The following is a 22,582-nucleotide window of genomic DNA, read 5'->3' as shown; positions in this document are numbered from 1 at the left end:
GCAGTATTTTGGAAAAGCAGGTAAGTACGGACATGTAGGGAGGATCTGTGGGGGTTAAGGGAGAGACGCAGAGAAGCAGACCCCGTCCCAGGGCTGCCACCAGCCTGGGAACCCCCTTTCCTTTCTCCCAGGGTTGTCCGGATGGGGCAAGTGGTGATGAGGGGAGGCTTCAGGTGCACCTGGGGACACACGGATGGCGGCCCGTGTAGCAAAGATGGTCTCATTTCTCAGCTGCCTTCTCACAGGTGACGGCTCACAGATGCCCCGCCTCGCCTCCGACCGTCCCCGCTCCCCTCCCGGGACGGACTGGGGAAGCAAACCGCGTGGGGTTTGAAGGCAGAGGTGAAGTGGAGTCCAGGGAAAATGATGGAGGTAAGCAGTGGGAAAAGTGGGTTGCATTAAGGCAGGTGACACTGGCAATAAACTTACACAGCTGGAAGGTAAAGACAAGAGCTAGAAAGGTCAGGGAGGAGGGGACACATGGAACGGAAACAAGAAATGGTCAGGGAAGAAAAGAGAATGAAGAAGGAAAGCAAAGGACTTATTTGCTGAAGAGCCGAACTTCTATCTCAGGAATATTTAGGTGTCGCCAAAAGTTTGCCATCCGGGTAGAACAATGGTGATGTCAGAATACACACAAATGCTAAAGCATGAACCATCTAAAAACCGGTGTGCCGAAGTGGGGCAGGATCCCAGCATTTAAAGGGGCTGCTACCCATGTCCTGGTTGCTGCCCCTTTTGCAACGCCACTTAAAATGATCACCCCTCAAAGGGGGCTTGTTGCCAGTGGACATGGAACTTTAAAGGCTTATAGCTCCAAAACTAAACTTGCAGTTTTCTGTATTGATATCTTATGAGATTTAGAGACGTTTTATAAACAGCAGACTGCAGTTGCATGCTTAGCTCACAGCCGGGCCAAAATGACATGAACACAAGGCAGGATGCAAGACACAGCCCTCTTGCACTTGTCCCTCACGGCGGACGCCCCCCACCGTGTGTCTTAAGGAGTGATCATCATCATTCATAACAACTCGTGGTTGGTGTTTCAGGCCATGCGTCAGGTGGTACTCTGGAGGCCGCACGTGGATTAACTCACTTGATCCTCAGTGACCTGGTGAGAAGTGGGATTCCCAATTACCCAATAGGGAAACTGAGGCAGAGAGCAGTTCAGTACGTTGCTTGGGAAATAGCAGAGCTGGGGATGGACCCCTGGAAGTGTGGCTGGGCCAGTAAAACAGAAAAGCCATGGGCTGGTTCCTTTCCCATTCCTGCTGAGGACCAGGTGGCTCTAGGCTGACCACATCCTGCTGGGGGAGACGGGGGTGCTCCTAGTCGCGGATTTGTGACCCTACGGCAGCTTGAGTAGAACACTCCCCTTCAACTTCACTCTCAGGCAGGGGGACAAATACTTGAACACATCTTCTCACTGACTCAATAACCAGATGCTGAACTATGCCATAATGAGATCAATATAAATTTCTCTTGGGCGCCTGGGTGGCTCAGTCGTTAAACGTCTGCCTTCGGCTCAGGTTGTGATCCCGGGGTCCTGGGATCGAGTCCCGCATCGGGCTCCCTGATCCACCGGGAGCCTGCTTCTCCCTCTTCCTCAGTCTCTCATGAATAATTAAGTAAAATCTTAAAAAAAAAATTTCTCTTAAATGTATCAAAACCTATTTACTGAGCTTTTTAAAAGGGGAAATGAGGAAAAAGCATGCCAATTCCACTGAGAGCCATTTAATAAGAGTTGGATGTTTACTGCCTCAGAGACGGTTCCAAATGATAAAAGTTACCACAGCCAGTCTTTGTCTCCCTCCGGCCCCCAGTAAGACAGTAAGACAGGGAGCCCCTTGTGTGGCCGGCGGTGGGGGGGGGGATGTGCATTCAATTCCCTGTAGCTCCTAGCCCAAGATGTTGCACGTTGAGGTACTCACTAGATGACTGTGGGAATGCAAAAGCCTGAAAAATGCTAGTGGGTAGACACCTCTCCATTGGGTTTCTGCGCCGTCCCGGGAGTACCTGCTCTGTACCTTTCTGTGCAGCCAGCCCTTTGCACTGAGGACAGGGGAGGTGGGGAGGCATCCACTCCCTGCTCTAAGGGAGCACGGCTCTGTCTGCCCATGAGAGGTAAGCAAGGCGAGAGTCCCTTGCAGACACACAGGCAGAGTGTCGGACAGCATGGTGAGGGCATCTCAGTATTTGGAGAATCACAAGAGGTGAGAGACCATGGAACCAAAGATTTTTAATCTTTCTGGGTCCCCACTCTTTTCTCAGAAAAATAGGCACACACACTTTTTTTTCCTTATAATTTCAGGAGTTTTGGAAACTCCCCTGACACCTCTCCACAGAGCCACATGGACCTCAAGTTAAGAGGTCCTGATTTATTTTAATCCCTTAATTTTACAGGTAGGAAGCTGAGGCCCAGAGGGGTCAAGCCACTTTTAAAAGTTCACACAGCAGTTCACGATAGAACAGAACTAGAACTTGGTCTCTAGACTTCTAGGACAGAAAGAACCCTTCCCAAGGCCCCATACGATGGCATGTCACAGGACTGGCTGCCACCGCAGCAAGGTCCGCTGCGATACGGAACCTGACCCATCAGTCTCACAGTCTTTGTGTTTCTTAGTATGTCACCAGCCATCTTTCCGTTCTCCAACCGTCAAGCTGGCGATGGTATTTTCTGCCAAGCACCAAATCCAGGTAATAGTTTAACAAGTCTGTATTTCATGTGCGTCTCCTCACTAACCCAAATGCCCTGGATTCCAGAGTGGCTGGGGAATGCCAAGTCCAGGCTCTGCCTGGGGCCCTCTCCTTCCTGAGCACTGAGCGTTACGAGGCTCTGGGCGGCATATGGTGTTCAGGGGCTCTTCTCTGCAGCCAGAGACCTCACGAGTTTTAATCTGCTTCAGGTCTCTGTCCTGGGTTCTGATGTTTAAAATGTTAAGAAACGAATGTTCTTAGTAATCTCTTCTTTTTCTCTCTTAAAAAAATTACAGTAAAATCAGCAGTGCACCCTTACAGGAAGAGCTTCAATGGAAGAGCGGATATGAGTGATATTTCCCTTTCTTCTCTAGATTCAGGGTCTCCGTCAGCATTTAATGCTTGCAGATATTTAGGTTCAGGAATTTGTCAGCATATTTTCCTCATCCACTGGATGACCTGATAATCCTTAGAGATGGGAACATACAGCTCATGCTCCCGTCACCCGAGCGCCATCGCTGTGTCTGGGGTGGGGACTCTTCACGTCCCAGTGATTCACGTGACAGGCACTTTGGGAAGTCACGGAGACCCTTCGTGCTCATGTGATCATCATCTTTCAGTCTCTGAAGTCCTTCTGTCCTACATTCTTTAATGCCGGGAGGTAAAGGTGCACATTCTCCCAAACTAATCTGTGAAGTCACTGTAATTCCCGTCAAAATTCCAAGTGGAATTTTAAAAGAGGAATCAGACGAACTGACTCTAAAACTCATCAGGAAGAGAAAATGTGCAAGAACGGCTAAGAAAACTTGAAAAGAAAAAAACTGCGGGTTGGGGGATGGGAGGAGACTTTCAGTAAACAAAACGAGGTGCAAACAGCACCAGCCCAGAGTCCGAGAGAGACCTGCGGGCATGTGGGGGTGCAGAAGGCACTTCAAACCGCTGGTGAAAGAATACATTAGTGGTCCTCAAAGTGTGGCCCGGGCCACCCTTAGGGTCCCCAAGATCCTTTCAGGGAAACCCCCAGGTGAGGACTATTTTCCTACTGATGCCAAAACATTATTTACCAGTCTTGATGCTCTTCTCTCTTTCGGGGTTTCCTCTGGAGGCGGCAGGATGCAAGACTCATGTCCTCACTCTCATCAAGACTAGGATGAGTGCTGGTGCATTTTGTGTTTTAAAAATTTCTCAGCCATAGTTTTAATGTGACCTCTAGAAATGAATATAATCTATATAAACAACAGCTCTTTGGGTCCTCAATAATTTTTAAGAGTGAAAAAGAGTCCTGAGACCAAAAAGTTTGAGAACGGCCAGAACAGAATACTGAACAGTACTGGGACACTTCACTAAACATCAGGAAAAATAGTGAGAACTTCAGCGCGCGCGCGCACACACACACACACACACACACACACACACACTTAGATTACAGAGAAATTACTTTTGTCAGACTGAAGAAATAAAATCTAAAAGTATTAGAAGAAAATAAAGGAAATATTCCTACAATTTTGGGGGCATGGATATAAGGCACCAAATCTAGGAGTCATGATTATGAGATTTATAGATTGATTTCATTAAAAAGTTAAGCATTTTTTTTTTTTTTTTGTATTGAAAAAGTAAAGTTAAAAGGTAAGTGACAGGTTGGGAGAAAAATATTGGCAAGAGATATTAAATAGTTATTATTGAGAATGAAGAATATGTTAATAGGAAAAGAACAAACAACCCAATACAAAATGGACAGAGTATGGACTAGCACATCGTGGTAATGAAAAAAAAGTCAACAAACAGGAAAATCAGCACAAGGTGGCTATCATCCAGAAAATGGAAATTAAAACAATGAATTTTCTTCCCCCCATCAAACTGGCAAAAGTCATCCAGTGACTTGACAAAATTGGCAAAAGCCATCCAGAGTGGGTGAAGGAGTGGGGAAATGGGAGGATGAATTGGTACAGTCTCTCTAGGGGACATTGTGGCCTGCCTCATTAACTTTCACCTCAGTGATTCCACATTTAGTTTTCAGTCCTGGAGAAACTCTAACACTTGTGAACAAAGAGATACAGGCAAGAACATCCACTGCCTCATTTTTTAAGCAGTGAAAAAAAAAATTAAGAAATCTAAATACGCATCAACAGAAGCATACACTATGGTTCATCTGCATTCTGAAATTCTATAAAGCAGTTGAAAAAAATGAGGTAGATCCCTATGTTGACATGGAAGGTATCTCCAGGAAATATTTAAAAATCAGACTCTTGAGCAAGGCAAAGAGTCTGATCCCTTTTCGGTAGAAACTTTCCCTGCCACGGTATATTGGTATGTGTACGGACTCCCGGAATACCATCTGGAAAGACCCACAAAACCCGACAAGGATTCCTGTGAACGGTCAAGAGCAGCGCTCCTTTTTTTAACTCTTAGGTTTCTGACTCTTCGAAATCTTTTACAATCAGAGTATGTTCTTGTCGTACTTGCGTGATTTAAGAAACCCAACACCACCCTCCCCTGCTTTGTGACCTCGTGAGATGTAATCTGATGCTTATTCTTCGAGGGACTCCCCCAGTCAGACTGGTCAGGGGCACTGGGAAAATCTCCGCTCCCTGCGCGGAGAGAAGGGCAGGGGGCGGGGAGATCCGGACTCTAGTTCTGGCAACAGTGCTGAGCAGAAATTGGGGTCATGTGACCCTTCAGTGCAGGCCCAGCTGAAAGGGACCTAAAGACACCTGTCCTACATATTTTCTGGGGTCCCTCTGAGGATCCACAGATATAGGGACAGAAGGGTCCATCCTGAAAGCCGAGTTTAGCAAAGGCCTAAGCTGCCTTCATTAATTTTGCAATGGGCAGTACGGTGTCCCTCCTTCCTGAGGGCACTGAGCCAACTCCAAGCCTTCTACCACATTCCATTAAAACAAAACCATGCCCATTAGGCCATCGGTACGTTTCAGACAGTGGGTGCCTCGAAATGAATGCAAATTGGGGACAAAAAGGCTTTCTGTCAAAAGCCTCCACCCAAATAGAATCAATTACCATTTGATTTACCAACCACTGAAAACCCTTCGTTTGGGAGTGCCGAACAATAAGTCATGATTAAAAATGACTGTAATCCTTTTAATTGGATGTTAATGCCGTTTCATTGCACCGATTGTTGATCACAGGGCTTCTTCCCCTCTCCGGCTCCTCCTCAAATGACGCAGCCCGCCCTGGGGTCCTGTCTCTGGGGGGTTCCACCTCGCAGAACCTGGAAGCTGGTGAGCCCGAGGCATGGCCACGGGGCTCCCGGGGCACCGCGTGATGGGTCCCATTTCCTACGAGGCTGGAGCATTGTCACCGCAGGCTCAGGACTTCTTCCTCTTTCCATATTTCATGCAAGGAACTACAGAGGATCCTGGAGTTACTCTAGCCTCACGTGGCGGTTCCTGGAGGGTCATCTCTTAGGTTCTGCTTGTAAACAGATTTCTAATAGGACTCGTTTCTCCCGGAACCAGTGCTGGCTGTCTCCGTTTTCTGCTGTGCCCTCTTTCCCCTGGACACCCAGGGCTGAACCCTCAGGACTGGCTCTGAGCCCCGCTCCGGTCCCCCCGCCCCCCAGCAGAGCTGATCTGATCGTCCAGCTGCCGGGTGAGCTGGCCCCTTGTCACTCATTTCAATTTTGGGGGCCTCTCCCCTCCAGCCATCTCCTTCCTCCCTCCTTGTGTTCCCTGCTGCAAGATGAGTATTCTTAAGAACACAACAACAACAAAACCCAGCTCTGATGAAGTCATTCACCTGCCAAAAATTGAAGCTGGTTCCCCCGAGTCCAGGGGAGGAGGGCGGTCTCACGCCTTCACGGCTATACGGTGCCGTCGGGGGCCCTTGTCTTCCTGGGAGCAGTCGCTCCGGACCCCCACCCCGCAACGGGGGCTTAGCTATCACAGCTCCCTCCTGCTATGCCCACAGCGCGTATGAGTCCTAAGTGCATCTGTGTGCTTATACCGTTAGGACAGAGGGCCCGCTCACTGGGAATACCCCGCAAACCTTGCTGAGGGAATGAATGAACACAAACCCAGCTCTGGCCCTACAGGTGATCTGCTCTTCCCTGACACATGCTGTGTTCGCCCAGGCTTTGCTCAGGCTCTCGGCCCTGCTTGGGACCTCTCCCCTCCATGTCCCCTCCTAGCACTTCCCTCATCTTTCCAAGCCCTGTACAAACATCACCCGCCAAAGGCTTTCCGGATTTCCCTGCAGGATGCCCTTCTGGACCCCCACCCCCACCTCAAGCTCTCTGTGATTTCTGATGCCACTTAAGACTCACTCTGCTTTTTAGAAATCCGTGTCATCCACCACAACTTGGCTTCAACAGATGCTCGCCGAGTTGGAGAATGAATCACCCTGCCCACCCTCGCTGCTTGGCCCTCTTTGACAGAATGTGCTTCGAAGGTCTGGGGGGAGGGGCGGTGGCTCCTTCTCCACTTTGTAACCCTGGCAGATTTTGCACATAGTGCGTGTGTTCAGTCAAATGATCTTGAAAGAAACAGATGCCAAGTGGACCTCCTCCACTGGAGCCTGCCTGGCTGTGGGGACGGAAGGCACGGTGCCATCCTTTGTGGAGAATACTCTCCTTTCGTCTCTCCCTAGAGAAGGCCAGGGGTTCAGAGCCCCCAGCCACCACTGCCTCTCCTCCTCTGATGCCGAGATGAGAGGGAGGAAATGGCCCCGGGCCACAGTAGCAGGCACTGGGAGGTCGGGAGGGAGTTGGAGGGAGGGCAGGCCCGGGGCTCTGAGGCCAGGGTGGCATCGGCATTGTGCCCCCCCCCTCCCCGTGGGGCCAGGCCGCAGTGTGGGCTGGAGAGGGCGCTCTGGCCTCTCCGTCCTCCTCTGCCCAGGGGCTCTGTCGCACTCAAACTAGACACCGTCCGGTCCGCACCACTTGCTAAGGGAGCAGGTGGCTTCCTTTCTGCTGCAGGCTTACTGCTGTCACGTAGGCCGGTGAAGAGCTTCAGGGGGTCGGTGTTAACCTCATTCGCGTCAGTCTCTCTGATACGGTGTCTCGGTTTGCTGTTAATTAGCCCTGTGTTTCTCGTTTCTCTCATTTCATCAGCGACACGGCTCTTGGTTAGATCTTTTGCAGTAAATCCACTGCGAGAAAAACCTTTGCCTGTGCCCTGATTTCTCAACAGGATATTCTGATGTCATGGTCAGGAGATCAGATTGGAGGCCACTGAAAAATTTTAAATTTGGGTTATTTTCTCGCCCGAGAACACTCGGCCGGGTCACATGCAGAGGCCACACGGGACTCCGGTCCTGTGCTCGGGCAACTCCCCAGAAAACTTCTTGTTTTAAGAACTTGGTGCAGGACAGACTCTCGCTCCACACAGACTGCAGGGCTGGAGAGGACGAGCTGGGGCAGCAGGGCCAGCAGCCAGGGAAGTTGCCAGGAGTGTGAAATGTCACAGATCCAGCTCATCCATCAGAAATCGACCACCTCCAAAGAGACTCCCAAACTCCAAGGGCCTCAGCGATGGAAGGGAGCTTGGAGGTACGAACATGCTCTGAGGCTAGAACCTCCTCCCACACTGGCAGGCACGACCCACCGTCTTTCGGACCACCCCTGGTCCCTGTGACCACCGCTGGTCACTGCTGCCCCAGGCCACGCTGTTTCTGAGCTGCCCCAGTGGTGAGCACACCTTTCCCTGTGAGCTGAAAACGGCCCCTCGCCCGCACCGCCTGGCTGTCCCCACACCGCCTCCAAAGCCACACAGGTGTCCACAGGAAAGGCAGGAGCCAGAAATACTGAACAGGTGTCTGAATAGGATCCAGCCTGACTTACCACACATATATTATCACTCATAACCAGAACTTAATATTTTTCCAAAAACACATCACAACCTCATAGAACCTAAGGCATACTTTCTCTTCGGGAATACCAATTCCTGATAAATCATCAGACCTCAGCACTTCTTAATAGATTCACTGGATAGAGGGAGGGATTCTTCTCCAAAGCAGGTATTTAAAACAGAGAAGACCCCGTCAGCACAGAGAGCCTGCAGGTAAGTTGTACCGATGGAAGGGGGTGTTCGGTGGCACATCCAACGGTCTATGTTCTTTGTAATTAAAAAACCCAGCACCTCACTTTTTGGTATGGGTAAGTCTGATGTTCCCGACGTTCTCCACTGCTTCCAGAAAGAGTAAAGAAGATGCAGGTTGGGACAGCTGCTAAAACAGCTCCTGTCCTCTCCCTGCCCGTCTCTTCCCCACTGGGCTGTTGTGCCGTCACATTCCCCTGGGGTCCTCTCTCGGTCCCCGATTTTCTCTGGGAGAACAGCAGACAGTCTTTACGTCACCTGTGGTAGCTGCCCTGGGATGTTTTGGCTTCAGCTCTAGGTCACCTTTTCACAGTGGATCAAGAGGGGCCACAAAACCCGGCCTCAGGAGAGGATACACACGTAGACACACATGCACACCACACATATGTGTGTATACATAGATACTAACGCATCACAACTTTTGTCTCCCACCCTCTCTCTCCTAGAGTGACACAAGGGGCAGCAAAGGAAGGAAGAGCAGACAGACTCAGAAGCGAGCCGGACCACTACCGAGCTTCATGGATGGGTCTAGAAAGAAATCCTCTCAAATCCACCTGCACTTGAGTGCCTGATTCCAGGGTACTTCCTCCCCAAAGGCCTGTGGGGCTGACGGGATGGTAGCCTCCAGAAAGATGTCCTAATCCTTGGCAGCTGTGACTCCATTACCTACATGGCAAAAGGGAGTTGCAGACTGAAGGTCAAGACCTTGAGATGGGCAGATTATCCTGAATTCTCAGGTTGCGGCCACTCTTCAAAAGCAGCGAGCCTTTCTGGCTGAGGTCAGAGAGATGGGTGGGAGAGAGGCAGGAGAGCTTCAAAGTGTGGGAGGGACCTGACCCGCTGTTGCTCGCTCTGGGAGCAAGGAAGTCATGAGTCAGAGAATGGAACAAAGAAACAGGCCTTCGTCCTACATCCCACAGACGTGGTCAACCCCCCGAATGAGCCCAAGAGAAGGTTCTCCCCGGAGCTTCTGGAAGAGAGTCCAGGCTGGTGATATGTTGATTTCAGTGCTGTGGGTCCCAGAGCAGAAATGAGCCACGCCTGCTGGACTTCCGACCTATAGAACGGCATGGCAATGAATTTATGTTGCTTGAAGCCTCCAAAATACAGCCAGGCACATGCTGGCCTCATGCACTTACAGAGCGGGCTGTGGTCGCCACTGGCTCTGATGGGGCCATGTGGCTGCCAAGCTCCTGAGCATGGAGGACATGCCTGGGTGACACCCACAAGGAGAACAAACCTCAGCACCTAGAGACGGCAACACCATTTGGAAAGCCAGTGGCTGAGATTCTCGTGCATTTTCAAAATCTGGGCCATAGCAAAGACTCTTTACCTCTACCTGAGAATGCTATTTCGAGGGAAAATAAGCTAAAAATTGCTCGGAAACTGGTAAGAGCACTTCTCTCTCTCCTCTCCTTTCCACGTGAACGGTTTCTCCAGCAAAGTCAGCAGGCCGCTCGTTCTACCAGCAACATTTGTCTGTTCCCCTTCCTGGGGAACACAATGCTCTTGATTATACACACCATGAGCACAGCCTAATCATGAGAATGAGCAGACGTGTGTGCTCGAAAGGAAGGTTCTGGCAGAGACGGTCCGTTGCACATCTTGCCACAAAAAAACCCCTTCTTTGAAATCACTCCTGTCATGCACGTAAACGATGCTTTGGTGCTGGGTGTTCTCACTTATATTGCATATAATTGACTTTGTCACCCTAGCATGTCAAGTATGAAATGGCTGACTCTTGCGGGTCAAAAACTTGAGACCCAAAAGGGTTGAAAGAAATGACCTCAGATCTCCTAAAACTGTGAGGGTAAGCAGGAATCCAGAACTCACTACCTGGTCCTTCCTTGTGATCTGATAAGATCCATGAGTTGGGAGGTCTGGAATAGATACCTGCAAGACTCAAGCACAAGGAGTGCTGTGCCCGCAGGTGGCATGGAGGCGAGCCCCAGGGAACAGGGGGGGGCCTGCTGTCCCCAGGGAATGGAGCCGCTGAGATCCCCCAGGTCTCAGGTCAGGCTCTCGCCTCCCCTCCCCACGGAGAGGAGTCCCTGCCACGGATGCCTGTTCATTGTCCAAAAAGCTCCACGGGCATCCTGTACAGACCTACGTTGCCTGGGAAGTCACAGGTGCCAGGGACAGAGAAGGAGCGGTGGCTTAGGCTGCAACCCTCTTGAGGCTTCAGAAAGCGTGCCAGCTCGCGGCCCAGACCTCAGTTCTGGTTCTAAGGTGCATTTATAAAACTTCCCATGACCAGCATGTTTTCATGATGTAACCAGTTTCCTGAAAGAGAGACGAGCCTCTTCTTCTGGGAAGAAATGACAAGGCTTGACTGTAAGATATGCCCAAGCAACATGTCTTAAAAACAGAAGGGCACAGAGGAAGTGATGGTGGAGGGTGCCAGTGCCGGCAGCACCGGGGAGGGGGGCGAAGAATGACACTTCCCATGGGACCTGTTCTTCGCAGCCACGGACATTGACCATTTCGTCCTCAGGACCACCTTTCCTTCTGGATAACTTCCAGCCAACTCTTGCCTCCTAGATTCCCTCATAGAAGACAGGACATCCCTGTAAAATATATTCGTCAAGTCCCCTCTGTGTATCTTCCATATGTCCCTTTCCCCTTTTTAGGAGGTCAGTCGACTAAAGAATCTGTACTTATAACCAACATTCTGTGCTATAAACCCAGAAGCACCAACATGGAGATACTTTATAGAATGAAAATATATACAGGACCCCATTTGTTTTCAAGTATCTTCATAACAACACACACACACACACACAGACACACACACGCTCCCAGGGACACGAGCCGGCTTATCTTAATAACTAAACGATGTAAATGACATGTATATCTTAGCAAAGGTCTTCATTCATTGTTTAAGAATTCTCTACCACAAGATGAAGATTACTTTGGGGAGTAATGAGAAGTTCTAGTCCAGCCTACTTGGTTATATGAGGAAGAGAGAGAGCCGGTCCCAGATGGAGCCGGGTCAGTGGGTCCAGTGGGCCCACCCTACACTAATGAATGTGAAACCCAGGAGGACAGGTGAGGTGGGGGGGCCCATTCAAGCACATCATGGGTGAACAGTTTTCTTTCAAGAAGTTCAAAATTCTATGGCACATGCCCATATAAACTGTTTGGCAGGATGTGATTAATCCAAAGAATTTGAGATTGACCATTGTTAAGTTAGTCCATTCAAGACCACGAAAAGGTATTCTGTTCCTGGAAATAATATAGGTTATCGGGACTGCCTGAAGGTGTGCCTAACGGCACTCCCCGAAGGACTCCATGGAGGGGGTCAGACGATTCCCATCAGGTGACCTCATAGTGATAAGGCCACCCACACAGGGCCAACTGTAAATACTCTGTAGGGACCACCTGCTCATCAGAATGAAGTCCACTGGACCTTGCAAGCCCTCCTTCTCCCCAAACCAATCTGATTTAATACAGATCAATGGAGGTTTCTGGGGTGAACAAGAATTCACACTTGGCTTTCTAACTAAAGAGCACTTCAACTTAAATATGGCTAAACGAGTCACGTCCAGGTTCAAGGATTCAGACATTACTACTTATGCGCATAAACATAGGGAGTTCTTTGGATGGAATGAAGGGAGAATACGATTTCTGAGAAGAAAAGCCAAGGCACGGAGGAAGGGGTAGTTGAGTGGAAGGTCAGTCCAATACTTAACAGGTTAGCATTGTGGAAACCAGGGCAACCCCAAAGGATATCTTGCAGGACTGTCCTTAAGTGCGTTTAGGAATCCTGTCTGTTGTGAACCTGTGGGAATGAAACCAAAATTTAGTATTCAAACATTCACCTCCAGAGACACAGCCCTCATGTTGAAAGCTCCCTCATCTACATAAGAATAATAGGTGTCTAAAGATCAATTAAATAATTATACTTTGTTGTGCTGCAGCTCCCAGTTTGCTGATCAGGGACTGAGATTCCACTAAAGTTATTCAACAAGAAAATGGCAGATTCATAATTAGACCCAACATCTGCAGGATATTTTTTCAGTAAAAGCAGATGGATGTCTGCATACTTTCCCATAAATTATAGTTCTGATTACTCCTTTGTTTTCCTCATTTTAATAGGAAAACAGAATACTGTATGCTATTTTTTCCTGTTCGCTTATGAAAGACTGTTTTTCCAAAGTTTGTTAACTGTTGACCTAGGACATCCTATAAACTAGGCTACGTATAAAAGACGTAATTTATCTGCACTCAGAGTAAACAAACTCATAAAGTTGGAGTTTATTACTCACTACTTTAGGAGCGAATTGTTTGTGCAAAAAAAAAAAATTTCTTTAGGGGCTTGAGTAAAGATGCATCTGACAAGAAGCAATTTTTCTTTTATGTGTTGACATCATGGTTTTTAAACATAAAAGCCCATGTGGAGGGAATGCTGGTGCTCCCATCCTGGGTGGGGCTCCTGCTGTGCGGCGTGAAGCTGTGTGTTTTGGGGGACGTAATCTGGCCTGGAGCAGCAACGGGAGGGCCAGGGAGGATGGATACAGGGGTCGGTGCTGCTGTGGCCACACGGGACAGTTAGAGGCAGGGTCCCGGACCCTTCTATGTCAGCGGGAACCGGGTCCGGCCATGGGAAGGCTGAGCATTTGTCCTCAAGGTCCCGTTCCCTCTGTGCTGTCTCCCCCACTGGCCACCACTGAGGCACAAGGATATGCCCGGCACTAGGATGCCAAAGGGTGGGAGGATGAATAAGGAAAGCTTACGGCTTTCTCTTCTGCCTCTGCTAGGTCAGGGGGCAGAACCAGCAAGTGGGCTGGGGCAGATCTTAGAGCAAACACACTCTTGAGGCAAAACGAGGACACTAGAAGAAATGACTTCTTTTTCCCTCCTGAACCTAAACCGGTTCGCTTTCCCAAACTTTCCATTCCTGATAAGGAGGTCCAGCTGCCAGGCTCCTCAGAACCTTTGCTACAACAGGATTCTGCCCTGGCCCCCCTTCCTGTCATGGCTCCCCCAACCTCCCTGGAGCCTGTTACCTGGCAGGGAGAACTCAGGTGACAGTTCTCCAGCTGCTCTCAAACAGCCTTGGCCAATGTTTTCAGAATCTTAGGGGATCATGGGAGCCATGTAAAAACCTGCCCTTCCTGAGAGCACTGAGTGCCGAGCCAAGTCGGGGGTGGGTAGGGTTGTTTAGCAGGGGTTGTGAGGGATGCAGAACAACGGGAGAGGAAAATCCTTATTTGCTTTTGTTCAACATATTTGGGTAATTTGCAAGCAGATAAATTCTGAACGCTTTTCTTTGTGGAAGATGGGACTAACAATATATTAGCATAAACTACAGCAAACTTGACTTTGCTGGAAACGGGGTGAGTAAAACTTCAGGGGAGATAAAAGTGAAGTGTACATCATCCAACTGTGGTGGCAGTGGCTGGCTTCACAGTGATTGTGCGTGTGTCTGTGTGTGTTCCCAGAGCTCAGGCGTGCAGGTGTGCAAGCGAAAACTGGCCCTTGATGTCCAGGATGCAGGGGCAAGGCCATAAATACATTTTGATAATACACATAGGAAAGCATTCTGAAGTTGCTAAAGATGATTAAAAATGTCAAGTTTAAATACTATTTTTTAATGTCCTAAATGTGCTGCAATCTTGGTGTTTATTTCTTCTCGTTTCTGATTCTTTTGCCTATTGATACGCACAGAGGACCCTGGCTGCTTTTTCGCCATTTTTCAACTCCGAAATCAGAGGGAAAAGGTGCCTCTGCAGGGGCCACAGGGAGTGTGGAAAGGGCCCCTAACGAAGGGTCATCCTCTTCTTGGGATCGCACGGAGTCCTGACTCTCAAGCATAGATTCCAAGCTTGCATCATGTTGGCATGAGGGGATTTCAGCCAAAAAGAAGGGACCTAAGTTTTAAAATGCCACGAAAATTTGGGAGATTCCACTTAATATCCAAATTTGACCAATATATCTATGTGAAATTCTCCATAGCGCCTTCTTGCCCCCCAGGCCCCCCAACCCCCAGAAGAGAGGCAGAGAGCAACTCCAGCCTTAGCACATCGTCTGTGGTTTCGGTGCCGCCTCACGGGGAGAAAGTGAGCCTGTGCTCAGATGCTGCCGGAAACACTGACGAAGGGAGCTCCGCACTTGCTAATGGGCGGTTGTACTTCTAGAATGCGGACAAGAGGCCCTGCTGGGCTTTAATGTTGCTAATGGCACTGGAATGGACGTTTAAAGGCTTAAGTTTATAGTTCAAAGCCAGTTCACTTCCTTCTGATCATTCCCTGTTGCGGGAAAGTCGATAACCAAGAGAAAAAAAGAAATTCAAAGTTATGACCTTCAGAATGGGAAATGAAAAATGTCATTTGCTCACGCAAATATATATTAAAATCCTTAATATCCGAATCTCATTTTTAATAAAGTTGCTTCCTTCATACGCCAGGGATTTACTAATGTTTAGCAGACAATTGGAAATCTTTTCGATTGTGTATCTTTAGTATGTGTGTGTGTATGTGTGTGCGTGTGTGTGTGTGTGTGTGTGTCTTTATCCCCAATGTTTTCTAGGGATGGTGACTGTTCTTACATAAGCCCCTATCATGTTAAGAGCAAAACAAAACCACTGTTTGATGGTTATCCTTGCAGCACATTATCCTTTGTGCAAAATGTGGGAATGATTCTTCCAGGGGATCCCTTAGCCGAAGAGAAAGTGAGGTCACTGAGGTTGGAGCAGGGGCAAGTGCAAGAGAGCCCGATCTGCGGTGATCTGGCAGCTGTGGCTGGAAGGATGAGAAATGGGGAGTAGCAGGAACAAGGAGTGGAAGGCAGGGAGAAGGGCAGAGAAGAAGGTGGGGGGGGGGGGGGGGGGGTGCAGAGGGGGTGCAGAGGGGGAGGAAGCGGAGTACACGAAGGGGGCAGGCTGGAAGTGAGGAGAGGAACAGGAAGAGGGAAAAGAGAAGAAAGAGAAAGCCCGAAATGATCAAAATACTAACTCAAAATTAAATCAGAAAACCAAAGGCAGGCAAATGGTTACATACGTAATCTGATTTCGCCAGCATACTTACGAAGGATGACGTGGGTGATAACGAATGCAAATATAAAGACTGTCAGAAAAGACAGAGATAAAATAAACATATAAAAAAATCTGTAGTTTCTTTTCCCCACACAGTTGCCTACCCAGGGACAGTGGTGATCAAACCGTTCTGAAATGAGAGGCAGAAAAAAAAAAAAGGAAATCAGTTAATCGAATGTCTTTTTACTTGAGGGAGCCCCTCCCTGCTCCCCAATACTCTGACAACACAGTTGACCCTTGAACGGGTGCAGGGGCTGGGGTGCCAGCCTCCCTTCACACAGCTGAAAACCCCATCTAACTCTGACTGCCCCGAAACGTAACTACTGATAGCCATCTGTCGCTTGGAAGCCTCGCCGATCACGTACACAGTCAATTCATACACATTTTATACATTACAGGTATCATATACTCTACTCTGACAATAAAGTAAGCTAGAGCAAAGAAAATGTTATGAAGCAAATCATAAGGAAAAGAAAATAAGTTCACAGCACTGCGCTGTCTATGGAGGACTACCCACGTATCAGTGGCCCCACAGAGTCTGGGCCTGTGTTGTTCATGGTCAAACTGTATCACAAAATCACATCCTAGCGTGTTTCCAAATGCACCACTCAGAGAAATGCTTAACATGAAGACGTTTCAAGAACAGAATCATTCTTTCAGTAGAACTTAGCTGTTTTGAAAAAATGAGGAATACACCTTCTTCTCAAACAGCAACTTAAAGAAATGGGAACTCAAATTCTCATTACAATGAGAAAAGTAAAGATTTCCCTCTTTTGTAAAAGCCTCTGGGATTCACAGAACCGTCTTCCGTCTTGCATGCGTGCGTGCGTGTGTGCGAGTGTGTGTGTGTGTGTGTCAGTAGCCACAGACAGAGGTCACGGGGTGCCAGGACAGAGGGATCATCCCTTGTTCGCCCATCCCATAACAACCGTTTCCCAAGGAATGTCTCCACTATTTCAAGAGTTGTAGGAAAATTGGTATTTTAAAAATTGAACTGTGATCTTCATGTCCAATGTAACAAACTGGGTTTTTTAGTCTGCAGTTCTCAGCTAAGCTACCTGTAAAACGAAGATGCTCTTATAGACTTGTTGTGGGGTTAAATAATGTCTGGGAGGGCATTTTTAAAAGTACAGTGTTTTGTACTTTGTCAAGAGAAGTCGCATACCTTAGTAATACCTCTGGCCTTCAGCCATTTCTAGGAGGAAAATGATGTTGCCCTATTTTCTAGAGGAGCAAACTGAGTCCGAGAGAGAGAGGGGAGACTGCTCGGGAGCAGCGGAGCCAGGAGCTGGGGCCAGGCCCCCCCCCCGCATACACTGCCCTGGTGGCCCGCGGACACCCAAGGGCCGGCACTGGGCACTCTTACACTGTTTCCCCCGGAAGCCCGTGCATAAACCCACGTCTTCTCACTGCAGGAATTTCACACAGTCTGTAATGCCATTGTGATTTGCCCCTCCCCTTGCAAGTCATGGCCAAGTGCTTCTCTTTTCTCTACTGCTCAGCCGATCTTCCAACCAGAAGGACTGTGCAGAGCGCTCTACTAACACACTCACCCTGATCAGACCGCCTGCTGCCCGTGGGGCCGAAAACACCGGGGGGTGGGAAGGACGACTTAGCTTTTTACTCAGAGTCTTTCCCAAGCTTATCTTCTACCCAGTTTTCATCTTTTAAATACCGATGTGCTTTAAAAACACACAGAGAGACCTATGGGAGGTGTGACCGTGTTAGTAAACCAGTCCAAAGCCAGGCAAGGCAGAGTGTCCTTTCTTTCTGGTCACTTGTCATAAATCACTCATCTCCCATTCTATGTCTCCTGCAAGCTTGCTTCTTGAAAAGGGCACTCCTGTGTCAAAACCACCTCATTTCTCCCAAGTCATTGGTCTACACAAAGAAGGGCAAAAAGAGAGAGAGAGAAAACAAAAAAACTGAACCAACCAGATTTTCCCAAGACTTTGAGTCCGTCATTTTGAGAAGCCTCTTTTTCTTGATCCATGAGTATCCAACATGGGAATGGGAAGTGGAGACCGGGGGCACAGAAGGACATGTTGGGTTGGCACTTCTGATTCCAGCTGTGAAGGCCGATCTCCAAATCCCAAATATGTCGTGCACTGAGCCTCTTCCTCAAGTGAAACTTGTTTATCAGCACAGAGGACACCAGGGCTTGGGAGATGCAACCATCGTGGACACGCCCCATCGAAGCACAAGGGTCTTTGCGGCCCCCTGGAGACCGTGGCTAGGGGGGCAGGCAGTTGTTTTGTTTTCAGCTTAGAAAATTTTAGCTAAACCGTGACTCTGGTCTTCCTGAGGGAGCAGAGCAGCTGAGCAAGGTGAGGAGCACGAGACCCCTGCTCATGGCACCTGGGAGGCTTCCTGAGAAACCAGTGACATCTCAGGAATGGTGTGAATGCCTGGCTCTCTGGCAGTCCCGAGCTGGCACAAGTTTCCATTTGGAAACTTGTCTTACTACTGAAAACTCATTGTAGGCTTACAAAAGCCTCACTGAAACGTAGGCTCCCCAAGAAATTCTCTTGTTGAATGTTTTTCATGTCCTTCTTTGTGTCTGCTGAACCCACGGTGGTAAATGAGCCTAAGAGCACCGGTGGGCATCTCTGTCTTTCGGCCACCTTACCCGGTGCCCTCCTCCCATTCCCTTCCTCAGTTTCCCTCTCTGCCTGACTTCTGGCGGTAGGCTGCACCTGGGGCTCAGCCTGGGCCTCTTCTCCTCTCCATGGATTCTCTACCACTGGGAAGTCTCTCTTCATCCCAACATTCAACTGCCAACCATACACCAGTGATGCCAAAATGGCCGTGTGCCGCCTTCAACAGGTCCTATCAGCTCTACCCTCGCTTATCTCCAAAATCATTCATTTTTCATTTGTGTTTGCCAACGCCACTCTAAGTGTTTAATAAATATTTGTCAAAGGACTGAATAAACCCTCATACTACCAAAAGGACATCCATGCCAGCAAGCGTGTTGGCCCAACATCACTCAGTTGGCGAGTAGCAAGGCTGGGACGAAGCCTGCTCCGTCTGCCTCCAGGACTCCTGGCCATGAGATGCACACTGCCTTTACTGAGCACTTGCCATGCGCCCAGTGCTGTGTCAAGCGCTAGGAAGGAAAACAACAACGACAACACTCCGCGGCTTCAAGGTGCTCCTCATCTTATTTGATGGGGTGCTTTATTTTTAGACTCCAACTATTCCGCAGACTCAAGGAATGAACTCCTCACAGAGAAAACCTGATTTAGCATCTAACTCAGTCTGTTCTCTCTCACCGGTGTTGGCAAGCGTACAACACCCTCCCTTTACGGGTCAAGGATAAAAGCAGGACAAGGGGTGCTCACCCCGTCCTGCATGGCTCTGCTCTGAACACACGTGCCCTCGCTCTGAGTGGAGGAAGCTGGGGGGGGGGGGGGGGGGGCGCCAGGGGTTGCTCTGAACGGGGAGGCTTCTGTTACTCAGTTTCCCAGGAGAGGAGCAGGTGAGAGTCGGGCACAGGCGGAGCTGGGACGAGAGCAAGTGGCCACAGCTGCACACGACGTGCCCCGTGGACCTGAGCGAAGCAGGAATTGCCTGGGAGGGAGCAAATCTGGGGGAGGAGAGGGGAACCCAACAGCTGGTAAAGCTAGTTGCATGCGTCCACAACACCTGAGACATTTCGAACAGCGATCATTAGAGGTCAGTTTGTGTGTTTCCTGCAGGGAAAAATTAAATGTAGTGTCCTATGTCCTGGGGGTAGGGGTGGGAGGTGTGGTGGGAGACTCTTTAAGAAAACGCTTTGGAGTTGCGGCCACATCCCTTGATTCTGAAGTTTGGACCCTGCCAGAAGGGAGTGGTCCCTATGCCGCTGCATTTCCGGAGAGTTTAAGCACCAGGAGCTATTTTCCCTGTGCTGTTGTGGACCCGGGCTCAGCCTTGCTGCGCAGAGGAACAGAGCCTGACGGGAGGGGGACGGCACACAGGGGCAGGGCTGGGTGCTGATAAACCTGATGCCACCCTGTTACGATCTGTGGATTCGTTCTCCCCTCCTTCCCCAGGTGAGCTTGCAGTGAAAAACCATTTCTAGCTGCTTGAATAGCCTGGCAGACACTCAACACACATGCACCAAGCCAAGGAAGAGACGCCTTTAATTGCCACTGGTAGGTTTCCGAGTGATCCCTGGTTGCCAGGTGCAGACACTGAAAATGCTGGTGAAAGAGATTTCAGGCGAGCCGTCCCGAGGAAAAGGCAGGGGTCCGTGAAATTTGACTGTGCTCAGAGAAGGCTGAGGGGTGGCAGCTGTTGACCAGAGGCTAAAAGCATCGACTGGACAGTTAGTGTTACTCAGCTCATGGCGAGAAGTGGCCTCTGGCCTCTCCCACTAACAGGGGGAGGCAGGGGTGGGTTTATTAAAAGCTCCAGTGGATGTCACTGGGAGACCCAGACGCTATAGGGTAGGATGCGAACCGACTTCAAAAAGTCACCTGCCCCGAGATCCTAAGTGGGGGAAGAAGGTCCCATTAAAATGACCAGTGGGAACATACTTTAGAAAAAGGAATTATGCAGTGATCACCAAGATAGCATGGTGCTGGCACAAAAACAGACACACAGACCAGTGGAACAGAATAGAGAGCCCAGATATGGACCCTCAACTTTATGGTCAAATAATCTTCGACAAAGCAGAAAAAATATGCAATGGAAAAAAGATAGTCTCTTCAATAAATGGTGCTGGGAAAATTGGACAGCCACATGCAGAAGAATGAAACTCGACCATTCTCTAACACCATTCACAAAGATAAACTCAAAATGGATGAAAGGCCTCAATGTGAGGCAGGAATCCATCAAAATCCTAGAGGAGAACATAGGCAGTAACCTCTTTGACATCGGCCACAGCAACTTCTTTCAAGATACAGCTCCAAAAGCTAGTGAAACAAAAGCAAAAATGAACTGTTGGGGACTTCATCAAGATAAAAAGCTTCTGCACAGCAAAGGAAACAGTCAACAAAAACAAAGAGGCAACCCACAGACTGGAAGAAGGTATTTGCAAATGACACTACAGATAAAGGGCTGGTATCCAAGATCTATAAAGAACTTCTCAAACTCAACACCCAAAAAATAAATAATCAAGTCAAAAAATGGGCAGAAGACATGAACAGACACTTCTCCAAAGAAGACACACAAATGGCTAACAGACACATGAAAAAATGTTCATCATCATTAGCCATCAGGGAAATTCAAATCAAAACCACGTTGAGATACCACCTCACACCAGTTAGAAGGGCAAAAATGGACAGGGAAAGAAACAACAAATGTTGGAGAGGTTGCGGAGACAGGGGAACCCTCTTACACTGTTGGTGGGAATGCAAGTTGGTACGGCCACTTTGGAAAAGTGTGGAGGTTCCTCAAAAACTTAAAAATAGAGCTACCCTATGACCCAGCAATTGCACTCCTGGGTATTTACCCCAAAGACACAGATGTAGTGAAAAGAAGGGCCACATGCAATGTTCATAGCAGCAATGTCCGCAATAGCCAAACTGTGGAAAGATCCAAGATGCCCTTCAACAGACGAATGGATAAAGAAGATGTGGCCCATATATACAATGGAGTATTACTCCGCCATCAGAAAGGATGAATACCCAACTTTTACATCAACATGGATGGGACTGGAGGAGATGATGCTAATTGAAGTAAGTCAAGCAGAGAAAGTCAATGATCATATGGTCTCACTTATTTGTGGAACATAAGGAACAGCATGGAGGACATTAGGAGAAGGAAGGGAAAATGAAGGGGGGGAATCGGAGGGAGAGACGAACCATGAGAGACTATGGACTCTGAGAAACAAACTGAGGGTTCTAGAGGGGAGCGGGGAGGGGGGATGGGTTAGCCTGGTGATGGGTGTTAAGGAGGGCACGTACTGCACGGAGCACTGGGTGTTATACGAAAACAATGAATCATGGAACACTACATCAAAAACTAATGATGTATTGTACAGTGGCTAACATAACATAATAAAATAAAATTTAAAAAAAAGGAATTACGGTCTTACTTTGTTAGCCCAAAACTCAAAATAATAATGAACACGATATTATTGATGATTAAAGGTACCGTTCGCCCGCTGCCTGTTATGTCATCATGTATTATTATCATTTCATCCCTTGTCATTTATCCTCGATGACAGCCCCAGAGTAGGTGCTAGGACCACACTTTACAGATGAGGGAATCACCAGGAGAGATGAGGCGCTGCCCATCAGGAACCGCAGGTTCTGAGTGGAGACTGTCTCTCCCCTGATTGAAGGAAGATTAGGGGGAGGAATGAAATATGAAAAAGACCCTAAACACAAGGAAAACAGGAGCAGTATTAAAATTTTGCAAAGACAGAACAATCCACTGAAAATTTTTTTTTTAATTTTTAAAAAAGATTTTAGAGAAAGAGGGAACACAAGCAGGGGGAGAGGCAGAGGGAGAAGCAGGCTTCCCGCTGAGCAGGGAGCCCGATGCGGGGCTCGATCCCAGGACCCTGGGATCATGACCTGAGCCGAAGGCAGACGCTTAACCGACTGAGCCACCTAGGCGCCCCTCCACTGAAATATTAAGGGAAAAAAATTTGCAGAAGTCACATTTGAAGGCTGCCAGAGAAAGGAACACAACATTTGAAATGTTAAGAAGTTAAAATCTTCTAAAAGTCGGGCTCTCATATAGGCCCTCAAGAGTGGGATCCAGAGATAGAGAAAGATCATACCCTCAGTCCAGGCCGCAGGGGACCAGAAAATTCTGCATTTTTCAGACAGTGGTCCTGGGCTCTGGATGGGCTGCATCTCAG

The 22,582-nt window shown here is 48.7% G+C and overlaps 1 protein-coding gene across 3 annotated transcripts in view; it reads right to left on the bottom strand.

Annotated features, from left to right (window-relative positions):
• Positions 1-22,582, bottom strand: part of ZDHHC14 (zDHHC palmitoyltransferase 14) — a 264,279-nt gene that overhangs the window by 22,301 nt on the left and 219,396 nt on the right. For all 3 annotated transcript variants that reach the window (XM_073894151.1, XM_025866383.2, XM_025866384.2), the window contains 2 exons: positions 15,776-15,913; positions 12,480-12,528 (listed from right to left, as the gene is read on the bottom strand). In XM_073894151.1, the coding sequence (XP_073750252.1) occupies positions 12,480-12,528; positions 15,776-15,913 (187 nt within the window). The remainder of the gene's footprint in view (positions 1-12,479; positions 12,529-15,775; positions 15,914-22,582) is intronic.

Source organism: Callorhinus ursinus, unplaced genomic scaffold, assembly GCF_003265705.2.
Source record: "Callorhinus ursinus isolate GAN/ISIS: 27379988/994484 unplaced genomic scaffold, GSC_fseal_2.0 scaffold6, whole genome shotgun sequence".
NCBI classification, from domain to species: Eukaryota; Metazoa; Chordata; class Mammalia; order Carnivora; family Otariidae; genus Callorhinus; species Callorhinus ursinus.
The sequence above is the reverse complement of the archived record's forward strand: the minus strand, read 5'-3'. Positions and strand labels throughout refer to the sequence as shown.